This window comes from Eschscholzia californica, unplaced genomic scaffold, assembly GCF_041429995.1.
Source record: "Eschscholzia californica isolate CP2 unplaced genomic scaffold, dmEscCali1.0.p SCAF_4, whole genome shotgun sequence".
In the NCBI taxonomy this organism is placed as follows: Eukaryota; Viridiplantae; Streptophyta; class Magnoliopsida; order Ranunculales; family Papaveraceae; genus Eschscholzia; species Eschscholzia californica.
The window spans coordinates 40,260,307-40,276,653 of NW_028238461.1; the positions used below are offsets into that span (position 1 = coordinate 40,260,307).

The 16,347-nt window shown below is 36.4% G+C and overlaps 1 protein-coding gene and 1 pseudogene across 3 annotated transcripts; one reads left to right on the forward strand and one right to left on the reverse strand.

Moving 5' to 3' along the window:
* Positions 1-1,039: 1,039 nt before the first annotated feature.
* LOC147544666 (uncharacterized) lies at positions 1,040-9,348 on the forward strand (annotated as a pseudogene). Its single transcript, XR_015223214.1, has 10 exons — positions 1,040-1,325; positions 2,144-2,181; positions 2,287-2,401; positions 2,780-4,299; positions 4,497-4,575; positions 4,692-6,178; positions 6,305-6,435; positions 6,563-7,344; positions 7,903-8,015; positions 8,687-9,348. The product of XR_015223214.1 is annotated as an uncharacterized LOC147544666 (transcript).
* Positions 9,349-9,971: 623 nt separating this feature from the next.
* On the reverse strand, positions 9,972-13,869 carry LOC147544667 (uncharacterized). 2 transcript variants are annotated; one of them, XM_086637214.1, is made up of 7 exons: positions 13,693-13,869; positions 12,409-12,583; positions 11,757-12,304; positions 11,466-11,658; positions 10,887-10,951; positions 10,556-10,766; positions 9,972-10,397 (listed from the first exon to the last, which is right to left on the reverse strand). In XM_086637214.1, exons 2-7 carry the CDS (start codon positions 12,514-12,516, stop codon positions 10,053-10,055), a joined length of 1,470 nt encoding a protein of 489 aa, XP_086493340.1. In that variant the 5' UTR covers positions 12,517-12,583; positions 13,693-13,869; the 3' UTR covers positions 9,972-10,052. The 2 variants fall into 2 exon arrangements, with proteins under 2 accessions (XP_086493340.1, XP_086493341.1); XM_086637215.1 differs by having other exon boundaries at positions 12,409-12,720; positions 12,814-13,859.
* Positions 13,870-16,347: the final 2,478 nt, after the last annotated feature.

Below are 16,347 nucleotides of genomic sequence, written 5' to 3' on the forward strand. Positions count from 1 at the left end.
TGAAGTGTTTTTATAATTTAGGAATTTGTTTTAATTTGAAATATTTTGATAAACGAGATTAAAACGATGCAAGTAAAAGATTATTGGAATATGAATCATTAATCATTATTATTGACAAATGATGATTTTAAGTGTTTTGATAATTTAGGAAGTTGTTTTAATTTGAAGTATTTTGATAAACGAGCTTAACACTATGCGAGCTCGAGCTCTTTCAAACTTATACGAGTCTAACTCGAGCAAGTGGACAATTACTCGAACGAGCAAACAGTCAAATACATAAACCGAACTTGAACATCTTACTATTCAGCTTAACTCGACTCGAGTATACCCCTTGGAAAACCCAACAAACACCATCTAAAATATCTACTAACTTTGTGCTATGAAAGCGTAAGAGAAACAATACATAAGGTGGAAACATAGGAGAACCACGTAACAACTCCCAATCATTTAACAACATAGTCAATGAAAAGCTTTTCATTTCATCAAGAAAAATGAAAAGCTTACAGAAAAAATTAGTAGCCAAAGACACTTGCTAGTAAATATATAAAATGGATTGTTGAGATTCATTATTTAAGATATAATGGTTAAAAAGATAAGCTTAAAATATAAATTTTCTTTTTTGTTTCAGATTCAGATATTGATATATATTAACCGTCGGATGATTATCGGACATCAGATAGTTTATCGGATATCGGATACGGATATGCTTATATCCGATGCGATAAGTTACCGTTTACAACCCTATTTGAAAACTTCAGCTATTACTATACATGTTGCGGGTCGGGTGTTGTTATGATTGGTTTTTAGTTGCTCTTTCACGAGGATCATTATTGATACGGTTACCAATTGCCGAGCCATGTGAAGTCCGACCCAGGCCACCAGGATACAGCCTGGGACGGTCTCTGAAAGTTATTTAAAACATTAGGGACAGTTCGGGTATTTCGCTTACTTTATCTTAATTTGGGGGCGGGCAGGAAAGGGAGGGTCCACTATAATTGCTTTAGCACCCCATTTAGACATAAAATGTCCTTTGGATTTTATCTTTCAAGAGGCGCTGCTAACAGAAGAACGAGGAGCGCTTATAGAACCACCATTTCAGTTTTCTGAAATCAACAACAGCAAGAAGCCGAGCAAGTGAGCAACTACCAACCAGGGTTTTACCTTAAATCTCCTCTTTCTCTCTCAAGGATTTCTGGTGAGGGTTTCAAGTCGAATCTTTCTCAAGAAGAAAAGTGGACAACATCTAGGGTTTTATCTCAAGTCTGCAGTTTCTCTCTCAAGAATTCGGTTGAAATACTCCAACATTGGCGATACTCAGATTTCTGGTGAGTATACGATACTTGATTTGATTCTAACTACTTTGATGTGTAATTTGTAAATCATAATGGTCTGACTGAAACAGATTATTGATCCTCATTCGTCAGGTTTTAGAGATAAGTTTGCTCTCCCTTTTAAGAAATTCATCAAGAAATTGATGAGTCTCTTTGAGAATTGTAAAGATGGTTTAGGTTGTAGCTTAACTGAAGTTCCTCTTTGGACTAAGTTTTTATTTGAAGACTACTTCAAGGTTAGAAATTGCAAATTAAAGACTTCAATCGATTGATGATTATGATTTATAAACTAAGATTTGTTACTTTCTTATAAGTTTAGAGTGTCAGATTAGGTCAAATTTTTTCAATTAGTTGATCTTCGTTTGTCGATTCATGGTTATGATTCATGAGTTATGAATCTTATATAAGTTCAAAATTTGTTAATTAGATGATGTTCATTTGTCGATTTGAGTTGTGAATCTTAGATATATTCAAATTTAGTTCATTAGTTGATTTTAATTGTTGATTGACATTGTTAAATGATTCATGTTTAGTTTATTTGATTAGTCAGAAAATTTACATAAACGTGAGATTCATCGTTGATAGATTTTATACGGTTTTACTTTTGTTGAAAGATTTTAGGGACAACCAAGATAGCTCTAGATTTTGTTTAGTGGCGGACAAATCATGCATTAGTTCCCAAAACTACTCAACTTCAAGAACTCCTTAAACCTAAACCACAACGTATTGATCAGTTCATCATCCGCTTTCACCATTTCTTCCTCTTCTTAAATTGTTGCAACCCTAACTTTTCTCTCTCTATTTTCTTGCAGCAATGGCGGAAGAACCGCTAAACCCTTGTTGTGCTGTTGTATGTAATCTGTGATATGACCACGTTTTGATATATTTATTTTGTTCCGTTTTGGTTAAAACTCATCTTTGATTCTTCATTGCTGTTAATCATTGTGTGAACTAGTTCAAAGAGAAATTCAGGAAGTCAGAGGAGAAAAGATGTGCTCTTCGAAAAGCGATTAAAATTCTTGAAAGTAAACTCAATAATATTCAATTTGAAAATGCTAGCATCACTACATGTAAGTGCGTTTAAATTCTGTATTAGTCTTGTTCCGAATTTAGGTTTTGTTTTCTTCTTCTGTTGCTTATTTAATGTCAAAGATATGATCTTTTGAGACGACACTTTCTCTTACACAATTTATGCTAGTTTCCGTATTTCTTTTGAAGAAAACCGAAAGGTGTCAATAGTTCAATTATCTGTTTATTTTTCTTTTGATCTGCGACTCCTGGAGTATGAGTAGTTAAAAGTTCAATTAGGTTTTCCACCCATTTGTGTAATTTAGTAAAATTTTGACTTTTTCGAATAAGGAAGATGAGTTTGATTTTAGTTTATAAAGTTATTGGGGTGACTGGTGCTAATGTAATAAAAGACAACTTACTTGGTTTTATATTGGCAGTGTTAGAGAAGGAACAAGGTCGAGTGTCTGCAGAGATAGAGGCAAAAGCTAAAGAAACTGCCGTCAGACTTGAGTTGGAGAATGAGATCATGAATTTGAGATCAACAATATCCTCTTCGCAAGAAAATGTGGGTTCGAGAGGTCAAAATGAAGATTTGCTGCAAACTCGGGTTTCAGAAGGGGAGGGAGAAATTAATCATCTCAAAAAGCTTCTTAAGTCTGAGGAAAAGAGAGTAGAGTCTGAGAAAAAGAAGGTTGAGGCTGAGAAGAAGAAAACTGCAGAAGCACGGAAGTTAATGAAAGCTGAAAATGTTAAAGCCGAAGAACAAAAGAAATTGCAAGTTGTCGAGAAGAATAAGTTAGAGGAATTTAAGTTTAGTTTGGACGCTTTAAAGGTTGAGGCTCGTGAGGCGAGAGCAGAACTAATTTCCTTGAAATTAAAAAACGATGTAGCGCAAAAAGCTTTTGAAGCTGAGAAACAAAGGGCGGATAAAGAGAAGGAACAAGCAGGTGCAGAAAAAGCAAAGGCGGACCAGCAGAAGAAGTGCGCTGAAGAAGAGAGGAAAAAGGCAGTGAATGAAAAATGTCGGTCCGATCAATTATCACTGCAGCTGGAGGCAGAGAAACTAAGGAACAGAAAACTGCAAAAGGAGATGGAGGTAAAGATCACATCAAACAGAACTACGGAGATGGTGCATCTTGCTCAGTCTAAAGAGGCAAAAATGAGGCTTGTGGACGTCAAAAGAAATAAGGTGGATGAATCTAATCTTAGTTTGGAAGCTTTAGAGGTTGAGGCTAGTCAAGCAAAATCAGAGCTGGTTTCGTTGAGATCAAAGAACGAAATGACACAGAAAGACCTTGAAGCTGATAAAAAGAGGGCAGATAGAGAGAAGAAACGAGCAGATGCAAAAACGGCGAAAGCAGACCAGCAGAAGAAGCGCACTGAAGAAGAGGGGAAAGAGGTAGTGAATGAAAAACATCAGTCAGATAAGTTGTTTCTGCAGTTGGAAGAGGAGAAGGACAAACTGCCGCAAAAAGAGATGCTGGAGAAGATGACATCAACTATGCATCTTGCCCATTCGGAAGAGGCACATGTGAGGCTGGTAGTCAAGCAGCCTAAGGCTAATAGGCCAGATTTAGAAATAGCTGTGAATGAGAAATCTGAAGGATATCATTTTTCTGAGCAGTTGGAGAAGGAGAGACAAAAGAATAAGGAATTGCAAAAGAAAATTCAAGAATTTATGTCAGCTAATAGATTGGAAATGGGCGACACTGGGCTTTCTGGTTTCAACATAAAAGCCTCAAGTGCAGATGTGAGGCTTCTAAAAGAACAACTGAAGTTGGAAAAAATGCATGTAAAGCATGCTAAAAAGGTGGCGAAGCTTGAAAAAACGAGAAATAATTTATTGCATCAAGAAGTATGTAGCTTAAAACAGGACTTATTCCACTTCTATCACCGGCTTAACGTACTAGATGGTAGTTTCTCTCACAGCCCTGAAGGTAATGATGCTTCAGCCAAGGTTGGTTTCTTCAGTCTCCTTGAGTACTTCTTGCACAAACTTATAATTTTTTTATTCACATTTTCTCTGAATCAAGAAACTTTTACTCGTTTCTGGGTGGTGTTAGCATTATTCTAAAGCGTATGCTTGTCAAAGCACATCACATCACGTCTCCTGTTATTCCTTGCTAACTGACTGCCGGCATATCTAATTTGCAGATATCCAACTCCTTTGTGCCTTATGATACAAACTGGAAGGGCAATAATTCAGGTGGGAGCTGTACCAAACTGAGCTCAGGTATTAGTTCTGAATTGGAGTCTCTGCTTGGAGGTTCTGACAGAAACAAGTCACGGACCTCTGCAAAATATTCTACTAGAACATCTTTTTCTGATAGAACATTGGTGGGCTCACAGGAAAGAGGCGATCTTGCTGTCACATCATCAAAATTTGCAGAAGAGAACTCAAAGAATGTGCAAACAATTTTTAGATTATCTGAGAAAATAACCACTCTGAGATATGACAAAAATGTCGGGGTTGTAGCTGAATACAATGTTAATGGTCCTGCTGGAAAAGAAATGGCAAGTGCACGTTTGGTTTCATACGGGCATGAAGAAAATAATGTCTTTGGTGAAGTGCCTGTACAAGCCAGGAAAAAGAAGAGGTCCCACAATACAGTAGAAAGTGATGGTTGTATGCGTCGGGATAATAAGCTCCTGAAGCATATGGATAGAAAGCTCTCTGTTGTGCAGGACGTGATGTTGAAGAGCTGTCTGCCATCAGCAATTAAGTCTGTCGCCCCAAAAATTGGACAACGGGAAGTTCCTACATTGCTTGATGGTCTATTTGTCAAGAACCATGAATCCAGAAAAAGGAAAACAACACTCCAGAAAGAGCAACTCGTCTCGGAACAACATACCAAGGTTGGTACACAGAAACCTTCACAGAACTTAGGAGTTGAAGTCAGTGACTCTGCAAATGTCTGCACCCAAGTTGCGTCAAATGCCAATCAATTTCCAAAGAATATTGAGGCAGGTGAGGACAAATTGGTTGGTGCTTTTAGGGGGAGTGAAATATCAGGGGTACGTTTCGAGGACATTGGCATTGAGGACTTCATGAAGTTGCTTGAGCTGGATAATCCAGCCGATGAGGAAAGGTATAAGAAGGCAATAGAAATGCCTCTCTCACCTTCTCTACCTGAAATCAACTCTCCTGACCTGGATCTGTGCTCGTTGGGTAGCTATCATGATTTTGTAGAGGGAAATGTAAATGGTAGATTGGCAACTCTTGAACTGGATAACCCAGCCGATAAGGAAAGGTACAGAACAGCAATAGAAATGCCCCTCTCACCTACTCTTCCTGAAATCAACTCTCATAACCTAGAATCTCATGAAGTAGATTGCTCTAATGATTTGTTAGAGGGAAACGTATATGGCAAATTGGCAACTATTGAAGACAATTTAGTCAACTGTTGCCGTTTCAAAACTGTTGACATGGAAATTGACTCAAACAATTTGACATCTAAAAACTCCAGTGCTACTGATTGCCGAGGGCCACCAGTGAATCTTTGTTCTGATAACTCTGTTGAAGAACTGAACAATAAGGAAGATGAATTTCATATTGCTACAGATGAGGGAAGAACTTGTGCTCATCATGTCATGGAGTCTGCTGCAGCAACCCCGATCCCAAAACAAACTTTCTGTGCAATGGATGGTGGATCTAATTACAAGATAATCTCTAATTGTTGTGTTGTTGTTTCAACTATGATGGGCAAAAGCAACGTTTCTAGGATAATTCGTGCCACTATTTCTTGCATCTCTGAGATATCAATGAATTCTCAGACAGATTGGATTGCACGCAAAATTCTGCTTGCCCTTGCAACAGAGCAGGATCTTCTACCCGAGTAAGCGATCAATTTCCTTTCTTTCCTGTCTATGAACATGCATACTTTTATAGTTTTGGTAGTTGTTTATCCATGAATTTTTGTTATTTTTATGCCTTTTGAAATTTTTTTTTCTTGATCTTCCAGGGAAAGAGCCTGTGTGTTTGTTTCTTTGTTGCTTTGCAACATTTCTGTGGTAACTTCAGTGAAACTTGAAAACTACTCGACTGAAGATGTTTATCTTGGTCCAGAGTCCTTTGCTGCACATATACAAGAAGGTTTGCTCACCTCTAATTTTTCTTCTTTACATTTCGAATAATTCTGCATTTTACTCTATGGGGTTCTAACTTCTAAGTAATCGGTACTATTATATAACCGAAAACGTTGTGGACTCTTCTCTTGCAGTGATAGCTGATTCAGAAACGAAGCAGATGCTCGTGGAGTTAATCCGAATGGATGTCCTGATTAGTCTCATGCAGGATTTCCTTATCGATAGAAGAGTTCTGTCTTATAACGAGTTATGCCAGGAATCGGGTTTCCCTTGTGATTCAGGGAGTGTTGTCCTTGTTAATGGGACAACTATTTCTGTATCATCTAAAACAGCTACAATTGATCAGTTAATGGTTGGAAGCATTACACTAGCATCTATATGTTCAGCAATGGGTTACATTGATTTTATACGGGAAGCATCATATGATATCATCAGGAAGCACATACCAGATTCGTTTTTTGTTCTGACAATGCTTCATGTTTTTGCTTTTGTATGTGGAAAACAATATTTTTCATCCGACAGCGACAGTTTGATCATGACTATTATTAAATCTATAGTTGTACTTCTTGAGAGAGGACATGAAATGGTCGATAGTGGATGTATTTCGGATCTCTCATCTGCAAGTGAAGGTCAACCTCAATTTCCTCATTGTTCCCAATGCAAATTCTCAGAAGGTGTGCTTCCTGTGGATAAGGCTTTGTTGTTGCTCCTGGAGAAGCTACATACCTATTCTCTCACAGGGACTAAAAATTTGGCAAGAGGTGTACGGAGGCCTGGGCATGAAGTGTGTATACATGACAATGACATAGACTTTGAGGGAGACCTTGCTACTGTTGGATTAGATTCTGTTGTCAACCGGATGACACATCACTTCGATGACATTATTTCTTTGGTTGAGCTTGTATCACGTTTTATGGTATGTGCTTCAGCTTCCTGATTGCTTAGTTATATTATCCTTCATTTATTATTCTGCTTATGAGACTTGTTAGCTTGTTAGAGAGTGGTTGTCTGAAACCCAATGTCATAGGTTCAACTTCTACAGAGTTTGATTATGTTAGGTTCGAAAAACAATGAAAAACTTTACCGACTTCAATAGCAACATGCCAACATGAACCTGAATTCAATCTACTGGTAAATAAAAGGAGAGCAATCACAAAACGAGATGTTATCCAATTAAAAGACGGAACTGATTATGGCACCTGTATTTTAGATATGCAGTAGGAATAAGCCACCCAATAGGAAGTAGATCTAACACGACCCGGAAAATAAACGTCAATCATTTTGATTTGTGTGCCTATTTTTTTCCCTGGTCGACATCCTATTTTCTGTTTCCCAATTGTATTATCTTTTTTAAGTTGTGGTTCTTCCTGCTCCTTTCTCCCTATAGGATGTAATTTTGCTTCAAGGTTCCTACTTTCGTTGCACAATCAGTTCGTTACTTATCTAACTCTATCTTTTGTGTATTTGTTCTTAGAGTTGGAGGTGGATTTGTAGTGAGATTATTCCTCAACTTCTAAAGATGACGGAATCCCGTGTGTCGGAAAAAGTTTCAGCTGCCATTATTATTCTTCTTGGTCAGTTGGGGAGGTAAGTTGATTGATCTCATTTATCAGGTATTTGTTTTCACAATGTTGATCTGTCTGAAGTAGTTGCTATTCACGTTAGGCTGTAGAACAGTACCCGTGATATTACCGGAGTATGAAATGACGATTTCCTGAACAACCTGTCATAGTAGTAAAACAAAACAGTGCATGTCTAGTAGAATATAATCAGTTATAGTGGGTTTTTCTTCTAAGCAATTCTAGTCAATGATCAGGATTACAACATGCTTCATTTAAAAAACAATTATAACAAGATTCGGTTATTATTATTATTACTTGTATCTTTTATTGTTAAAGAATTCTATTTATACTGTTCCCTGCGCAATCTGGTCTCACTAATCATATCGTCATGCGTACTGGCCGGTACACCTTAACATCCACAAAAACCGAATTTTGAAATCTGAAGTCGTTTTCTTGGGGGTGGTACAGTAGCAGGAGCTCCAGCCCGTTTATTTATAACAGGACAAAGCTATAGTATCTTTGTCTTTGTTTTTTGTAATTTCCCTTGTGTTTTTCTTTGATTATCCTCCATGTTTAGCATTTGTTTATTCCACGCACACCAAGTGGTGGTTTGTTGAGGTCAATTAAAAAAATGTTGTCTTCGTTGAACTGCATTTGACTCTAATATATTTTGATTTTCATCCTTCTATTTCTCAGGCTCGGAATTGACGATAGTGGGTCTGAGCAGATGGGAGTTGAAGAACTTCGATCTAGCTTGTCTTCCTTTTTCAGCCAGACACCCACAGAGAAATCCAACCATCCTGGACAACTTTCTGCTGTTTATTCTCTGATTGGTCTTCTGAAAGTAGAATTTGTACAAATCATTCAGAACAAAGAAGATATTTGTATTGATAAAAATGGAACTGGCCCTTATGTCAATCTTATAAGGAGGTGGTTTGCTCAGCTTAACGAAGAGGAAAAGTTCTCGACCCTTGCGTTTTTCAAGCCTGAGGGTATACTTGACATTTGAGAATCTACTCCTACGTTCATAATTTTGTGTTGAAGACAGAAGATCCACTCAGTGATAGGAAACAGAAGCTCCTACATATTAATAGAATGTGTGATTACGCGAAACGAGTTACTGTTTTTTTGTGGAGAATAATCATATTTTAGTTTGAACTAACGAATTCAATTTTGCTCATATGTTCGATCACTTGAACAGGATTTAGTTATCCCAGATTGAAAATGAGAGAAGTTTTGCTGCAGTCAATTTGGAACTCTAGGTTTGTTCTCCTGTTCCTTTTGTAGTTACCATGTCGAAAAAGAAAATTCTAACAAGGAACAAAGAGTTATAAATATCAAAAAGGTACTTGTGTTTTTGACACCATCTTGATATTGACATCTTATCATATGTAAGTGTAGTATTTTTCGCAGATCCTGTACCGTATTCGAGGATTCTTTGTCTTATAAACTGTATCAACAACCGATTTAACAAAAACATTGATAGGAAGCAGTTGATGTACACCAATTTATAATCAATTGGCCTTTTCGGCCTCCATAAATCTGGAGTAGTTTGTTTTGTTCCGAAACAATTTTGTTGCACTACTGTAAGTAATCTTGTGTCTTTCTTTATCGACATCATCTCTGTTTCTCTTCTACACTTAACTCTCTCATTCCTCCACATCGTCTCTACCTCATATCTTCTTCCTTGCTAGGTCACCTGAGGGCAACTTTCTTTGGTTACCTTCAGACTTAACATTTTTTCTCTCCCTTTCTCTTCTTTCTCTAAATTTGTTAATTGACGAGGCAAATTAGGGGTTTACAACCAGATCTGTGTTAACTGAATTCCTTTAAATTAACTACTTCAAGTTTTAATTTCAAAAAGAGAAATCTTATAATCAATGCCCAAACACGTTAAAGACAATGTATTCTATAAATTTAATAGAATTCTGATGAAAAACATATAACTCATCAACTAAGATAGACATAAGGTAAGATAGATAAACAAAAATGAGATACTACATATATTAAAGAAGATGATGTACTACACATACATAAGAGTGTGAAGAACTAGTTGTATTGTTTATGTCCTAGATTGATTTTCCCAAGTCTCTACTTGTTTAATAGAATCCTCATATTGTTTAAGAAAAGCTTGATAATTAGGTGAATCAAAAGGAAGAGGTAAGCTACAAGGAGGGGTGTCACTAGGAGACTTAATCATTGATTCCATCATAAAATTTCTATGAAGTTTAGGTGCTTGACAAGCCAATGACTCCATACAAACTTGTACAGCATTTGGAGGTATAGTAGGTTTGAATCTCAATAGTTTAGCATACCCATTCAATAAATGAAACATGTAGTCATATATATAGTCCATCTTTAGATCCTCTTGAATGAAGTTGCTTGCTGTCCTTCCTATCTCTTGAGCCTGTTGAAATTTTAGGACCAAAGAGATCATCCACCCAATACTAATTGAAGATTTTAAGAAACAACTAATGATCAAAGTATTTGGTCAAGTTGATGCCACATCAACATAGATCGTTTATGTTATATGTATACGCGAAAATAAGAAACAAATAGACTTACCTTTTGTTTGTTCTCGTTTCCCCAGTCCACCGCATGCTTAATTGATCGACACTTATCATTTTCCTTAATCGGCCAATAATGCTTCAAGGGTAGTAAGCTCCTCGTAAAGAAATCATAATAGCGAGGCTTTACTAATAGAGTGAGAGAATCACATGCCAGAATGTATTTCTCGCTTACTGACCATGCTCCTCCTTCGATATAAATCTTGTACCTAATGAATTATAAATTATATGAAACGACATATAAATTATACTTACACAAACGAAAGTATTTTCACTTTTTCTTCTCCGAATTTTTACGCATGAAGTATACACAAAACAATGCTTTATACCTGTGCTTGCATTGGTTTGCTAAGCTTGATTGTTGGAAACCCTGCTGTCTTTCTTTATCCCAATCCTGTCAGCATGAAATGATTGAAGTGACCACAATTTTTTTTTTTTGATACTGTAAGATGATCTTAAGTAGTCTTCACAGTAGAGACACTCAAATGCTTTGTGACGCCGAAAGCCTTAGCAGTTAAGGATATCGTCTTCGTTTTTGACACCCCAAGTCCAAGCCCACATGTATGAGTTTTGTTCTTGGCGAAGGCTCCGCGAGCCCACTCAAAAGGGTTTGACACTTACCAAGCTTGAGCGTCCACCTGTGGTCAGGCTCCGGATACTCTCGCGAGCGAAGTGAGACTATCACATTCCTCCACCCTCGGTGAAGAACTGTCCTTGGCTTTGATACCAGTGTAGCCTTCACCAAGAACAAAATCCCGTACCTATGGACTTTGGCTTGAGGTGTCTAAAGTGGGGACAATATCAATAACGGTTAAGACTTGGGGCGTCACATGTTCGAACTTAGTGCAATTAAAATTCTATAAATCAAGATAAAGTTAGATAACGGATAAACTAATAAAGATATTTACCATGGCGTAGACACGAGCATTCCAATCTTGTTTTTCAGAGACATTACATTTTAGGAGATCTTCCCTGGTTTCAGCTACTTTTGGGTTTCCTTTCCAATAAGCATAAGGATCTCTTTCCATCCATTTGGTCTTCATGTTTCCTTCTTTTAGTTCCTCCAATAATGTATCCCATGGTTTTACTCTTAGCTCTGGCCTGCAATAGTAACTCATAATTTTCAAAAACACGAAATGAACGAAACATTCACTCTCTTACCTAGAGAAAAACAACTCATAATCTACAAAATTTCTTACCAACCCCAGAAAGTCCAGTCGGGAAAGACGATAGCAGCATAAGAATCTCTGCCACAATAACGAAATAACGATGGCGGTGATGATTGCCCTTCGCTTACCGATTTAATTACAGGCCTATCGCCCGCATCAAACATCAAATCCAAGTCTGGCACTTTCCCTGGATACTTCCTCAATAATTGTAAAATTCCCCATATAGTAAAAACATCTCTTGTTTGATAAGATTTCCTATACTTATCCATATACACTTTTCCATCAACAATTACTAATCTAAAGTTGGTGGTTCTTTCGGCTCTGTTTAGAGTCTCTAATGTTATTCCCTTATCTATCCATGGCTTCAAATCTTCATGTATCCATCTGAAGTAATTTGGGCAAACATTATTTCTTAAACTAGATGGCATTTCCCAATTTCCAACAAGATTATCATGGTCATTTGTAGATGTACAAGTTTGGGTCGACGTCAAATTTTTGTTTATCGATGAGCAATTAAGTACTGGAAGCTGCATTTTCGTCTTATTTTTTGATTTTATACCTGTCTGTAGTAATATATTCTGCAAAAGTAAAATGGAGTAAGGCAATGAAAATGTCAACTAGGGATTGTAGAAGTGAAGTTTTATTGATATTGGATTGTAGAAAGAAGGAAGCAAATACTAACGGAGTCGATGCAACGAGAATACATATAAACAGCAGAGAAAAGTACGAAGATGAAGATGATTGAACTAATTCTTGCTGCTGGTGGCTTCTTTACACGAGTCCACGCCATCTTTGTCGTAACTTCTTTTACTAGTGAGTTCTCCGCGTCAAATTTTCATCAAAATGTTTCTCCAAAACTGTATGCTAAATTGGTTAGTACACATTAGCCACAAAGAAGAAGACTGATACTAGCATCTAATCAATGTTTTAGTACATAAACTGCAACTTGCTCAATAAACTTGTGCAACCTGCTTGATTGCACATCAACTCACAACTTTTTTTTTTTTGATGAGAGGCATCAACTCACAACTTGGAAAATACAAGTTACACAATTACACTAAACATGTATAACCTACTTGTTTTTCGCGTGATCAAGCTGGACAATATGTTATTTCACCGTGTAATCGGATGAGTTGTGGCCTTGTGGGAGACATCTAAAAGAAAATAACTCTTCATTTGTCTCAGTGTCTCAACCATACTGGTCACATACGTGGGTGCTGCAAGTTTCGGTACTTGCGCAATCTACTTGATTGTATAGCATCACGGGCAACTATATAGATGCACAACTACATGTAAAACGACTTGGTAGCTCGACTTTTTAATAATATAGGGTAGTTTGAGCAGCATATTAAAAAATTTCGAATAATATAAAATTTACCCAAATCTTATTTGATTACCAAACAACTAAAGTGAGTCAACCATTAGTTTGTGATCCACAATCTAAGTTAGACAAAATTAGGACTTTATAACTAATTGGTCAATTAATTTAGGATTAAGTGAAAACAAATAACAAAAGAGGAAGAAAAATAAACTTATCATTTCAATAAAATATAAAAGGGTGAAAGTCCCTACGAAAAAACCACAATTTTTAGCAAATTTTTATTGCGCTCCAGTAGTTTTTTAAATCTAATAAGGATTGAGTTTTCTTTTCTAATAATAATCATAGACTTGAATCATTACACCTAGGAAAATGCATTTATAATGAGAAACCCAACACGGCTGGTTCGAGAAATCAAGACCTCTGTCTATTAGTTTAATAGTATGACTATCGGTACAGTGAATCTCCTGGGCAGCTATCTCTCTACTCGTATCCGCCGATGTTCTTGTAGCTCAACCAACCTGATCTAATTCAATAGAATTGAAGCATCGAAAGAGGGCTCATTCTTGTAATATTGTGGTTGTGTTTGCATACATATGTTCCAAATGAATGAACGAACGAATGAACTAATGTATGAGTAGAAAATACCTGGTTGCAATCGGTAAACAGAGTTTACAAGAACCGAGTCGTAATATAGTAAAATACTTCAGACTTTGCGTACGTAAAAATCACCCCCGTCGAAAAAAAATTGCTTCTTCCTCTCCCCTCTCTTTCTTTATACACATGAATAGAAGAAGCAAATGAAGGAGAGAAACAAAGAATTTCAACTTAAACCTGTGGGGTTGATTATATATACAAATATATTGTTGCTTAAACTTGGAAAGCTTAATATTGCTTGATAATAACTTAATTAGTGAAATTCAACTAGAATAAGTTTTATCTTAATTATATTATCTTTTAAAGATAGTCTTTGATCTTTGAAATATTTATTTACTTAATCGTCATTAAGTTAATTAGTTTCTAATTAAAGTGTAAATTATAGGCACCGAGTCCCATAAAGCTGTCCCCTAACAAAGTAATTTTTTGTTCTGAAAACCTAACAAGTCAATGCCAACCTCAACCAAATTAGTTAGTTTGGCACCCACTAATCTACCATTTTTTCCAAGCAATGATGAAGTTCTTTTGGTGCACTCGTTTTTCCATTTTCAATAGAGAATGGTACCAGAATTTGACTCTTTAGTTATAAAATCACAAAGAATTTGGGACCGATAGAAGAACGCGTTTTAGATTTGTATGAGTTAATTTTGGGTTTTTCTTACAAGTTTCCTAATAATTCAGATAAAGTTATAAATTCTTTCCATTTCTACCTTCTCAATTAATAAGAATTTATATTCTTCAAAAAGAATTATTTTCTTTTCGGCCCCCTACTTTGTGACCAGCTTCTTTTTTGGTCTCCTATTTTTTTAAATTCAAATTTGACTCCCTTTTGTTAAACCGTCAGTTAACTTTAATGATTAATTTTTTTGTTTTCGTAATTGCCCTTCTTATAAAAGTGTTTTCTAATTCAAAATTGATCCCTTTTTAATGTGGATCAATTTCCAAAAAAAAATTCCAACCTTTTTAGGCCAACTAGGGCCAAAACGGAATTCAATTAAGAAAAAAAATTAAAAACATTAGACACCTCATTTCTCCCTCCCTCTCCCCTCCATTTTATCATCTCTCTCGCCACCTCATCATCTTTTCCGCCGAAAGTTGCCAGCGGTAAAATTTTTGGACGACCTTGAAATTTTTATTTATTTCTTCTTTCTTCTCTCTCTTCCCTCAATTCGCCGTCTGGGAGAAGAGAGAAGAGAGATAAGGAAGAAGAAGAAATAAAAAAAATTGAAGGTCGTCGGAAAATTTTATCAACCGGCGACCTTTGCCGACCTTTGCCGGAGAAGATAATGAGTTGGTGAGAGAAATGATGTGGAAGAGAGAGGTGATGAAATGGAGGAGAGAGAGAGATGAGCTGTCTAATGTTTTAATTTTTTTCACAAGTGAATTCTATTTTGGCCCCTAGTTTGGTCTACAAAGGTTAGAATTTTTTGAGAATTGATCCATATTAAAAGGGGATCTTGAATTAAAAAATCAATTTTAAGAAAGACAATTATAGAAATAAAAAAATTAACCATTATAGTTAACTGACGGTGTTAACAAAAATGAATTAAATTTAAAATTACAAAAAACGGAAGGTTAGAAAGGAAGCTGGTCACAATGTAGCGGCTAAAAAGGAAATATCTCTTTAAAAAAAAATTTAGACTCAATCATCTCAAACTCGTTAACATTTGGTTGCCCAAGTGGTTAATAGTGTTGACAAAAACTCCAAAATCCTAGAGATCTCAGGTTCGATTCACAATGGAGATGGAATCTATGGTTTATTGAACTTGGGTTATTAAAGGTATAAATAAAGTAATTTAATTGGGCTTTAGGCTCGTAGACCAGTTGACTTTAGATCGTTGTTTAGTTGGGCTCTAGGCCCGTTTCTAAAAGAGGTTAAATGATCATACTTATCGAATCTTTTCGATGCATCAATGCCATTGTAATGAATATCATTGTCTCTTTCCAAAAAAACAAAAAAATATGTCAAACTCATAAGGTGAAGTTAAGCTCATCACCGTTAGATCACACAAGATTCATTGCCATCTCCTTCATCTGTCGCGTAGTTGAAATTAGGTAAAAAGTAAGTCCCACAAAACCATTGTTTACAAGATTGTCTTACTACCCTATAAAATTGAAGTTGTTGATGATCATCACCATAACCTTCTCCGACAAAAGTCGCTGGCTGGAAAATTTTCCGGCCGGCGACCTTCAAATTTTTTTTTTCCTCTCATGTCTCTCTCTCTCTAAACACTCCGGTGAATGGAAGCCCCCTTTGCCGGAGTATTTAGAGAGAGATGAGAGAAAAATTTTTTTTGAAGGTCGCCGGCAGAAAATTGACTTCTGTCGGAGACATTAATGGTGAGTTGGAGAGAGGGGTGAGTAGGAGAGAGAGAGAGGTGAGTTGGGAAGAGAGTTGAGGTGGAGAGAGAGAGAGAAAGGTGAAGTGGAGAGACATGTGTGGTGGAGAGGGAAATGAGGTGGAATTAATGTTTTATTTTTAATTTTATTTTGAAAAAATATTTAAAAGAAGGGTAGTTAGGACATTTACATCAAATAAGGGAGTCATATTTGAAATTACAGAAAAAACGGGCCATAAAAGAAGCTGGTCACAAAGTAGGGGGCCAAATAAGAATTAACTCAAAAGAAATAATACTTAGTCCTACA

Coding starts and splice junctions, on each gene's coding strand:
- LOC147544667 (XM_086637214.1), bottom strand. CDS start 12,516: ATGGCGTGGACTCGTGTAAAGAAGCCACCAGCAGCAAGAATTAGTTCA. Junction 12,305..12,408: donor ATTCTCGTTGCATCGACTCC/GTTAGTATTTGC, acceptor TTACTTTTGCAG/AATATATTACTACAGACAGG. Junction 10,398..10,555: donor GAAACGAGAACAAACAAAAG/GTAAGTCTATTT, acceptor AAATTTCAACAG/GCTCAAGAGATAGGAAGGAC.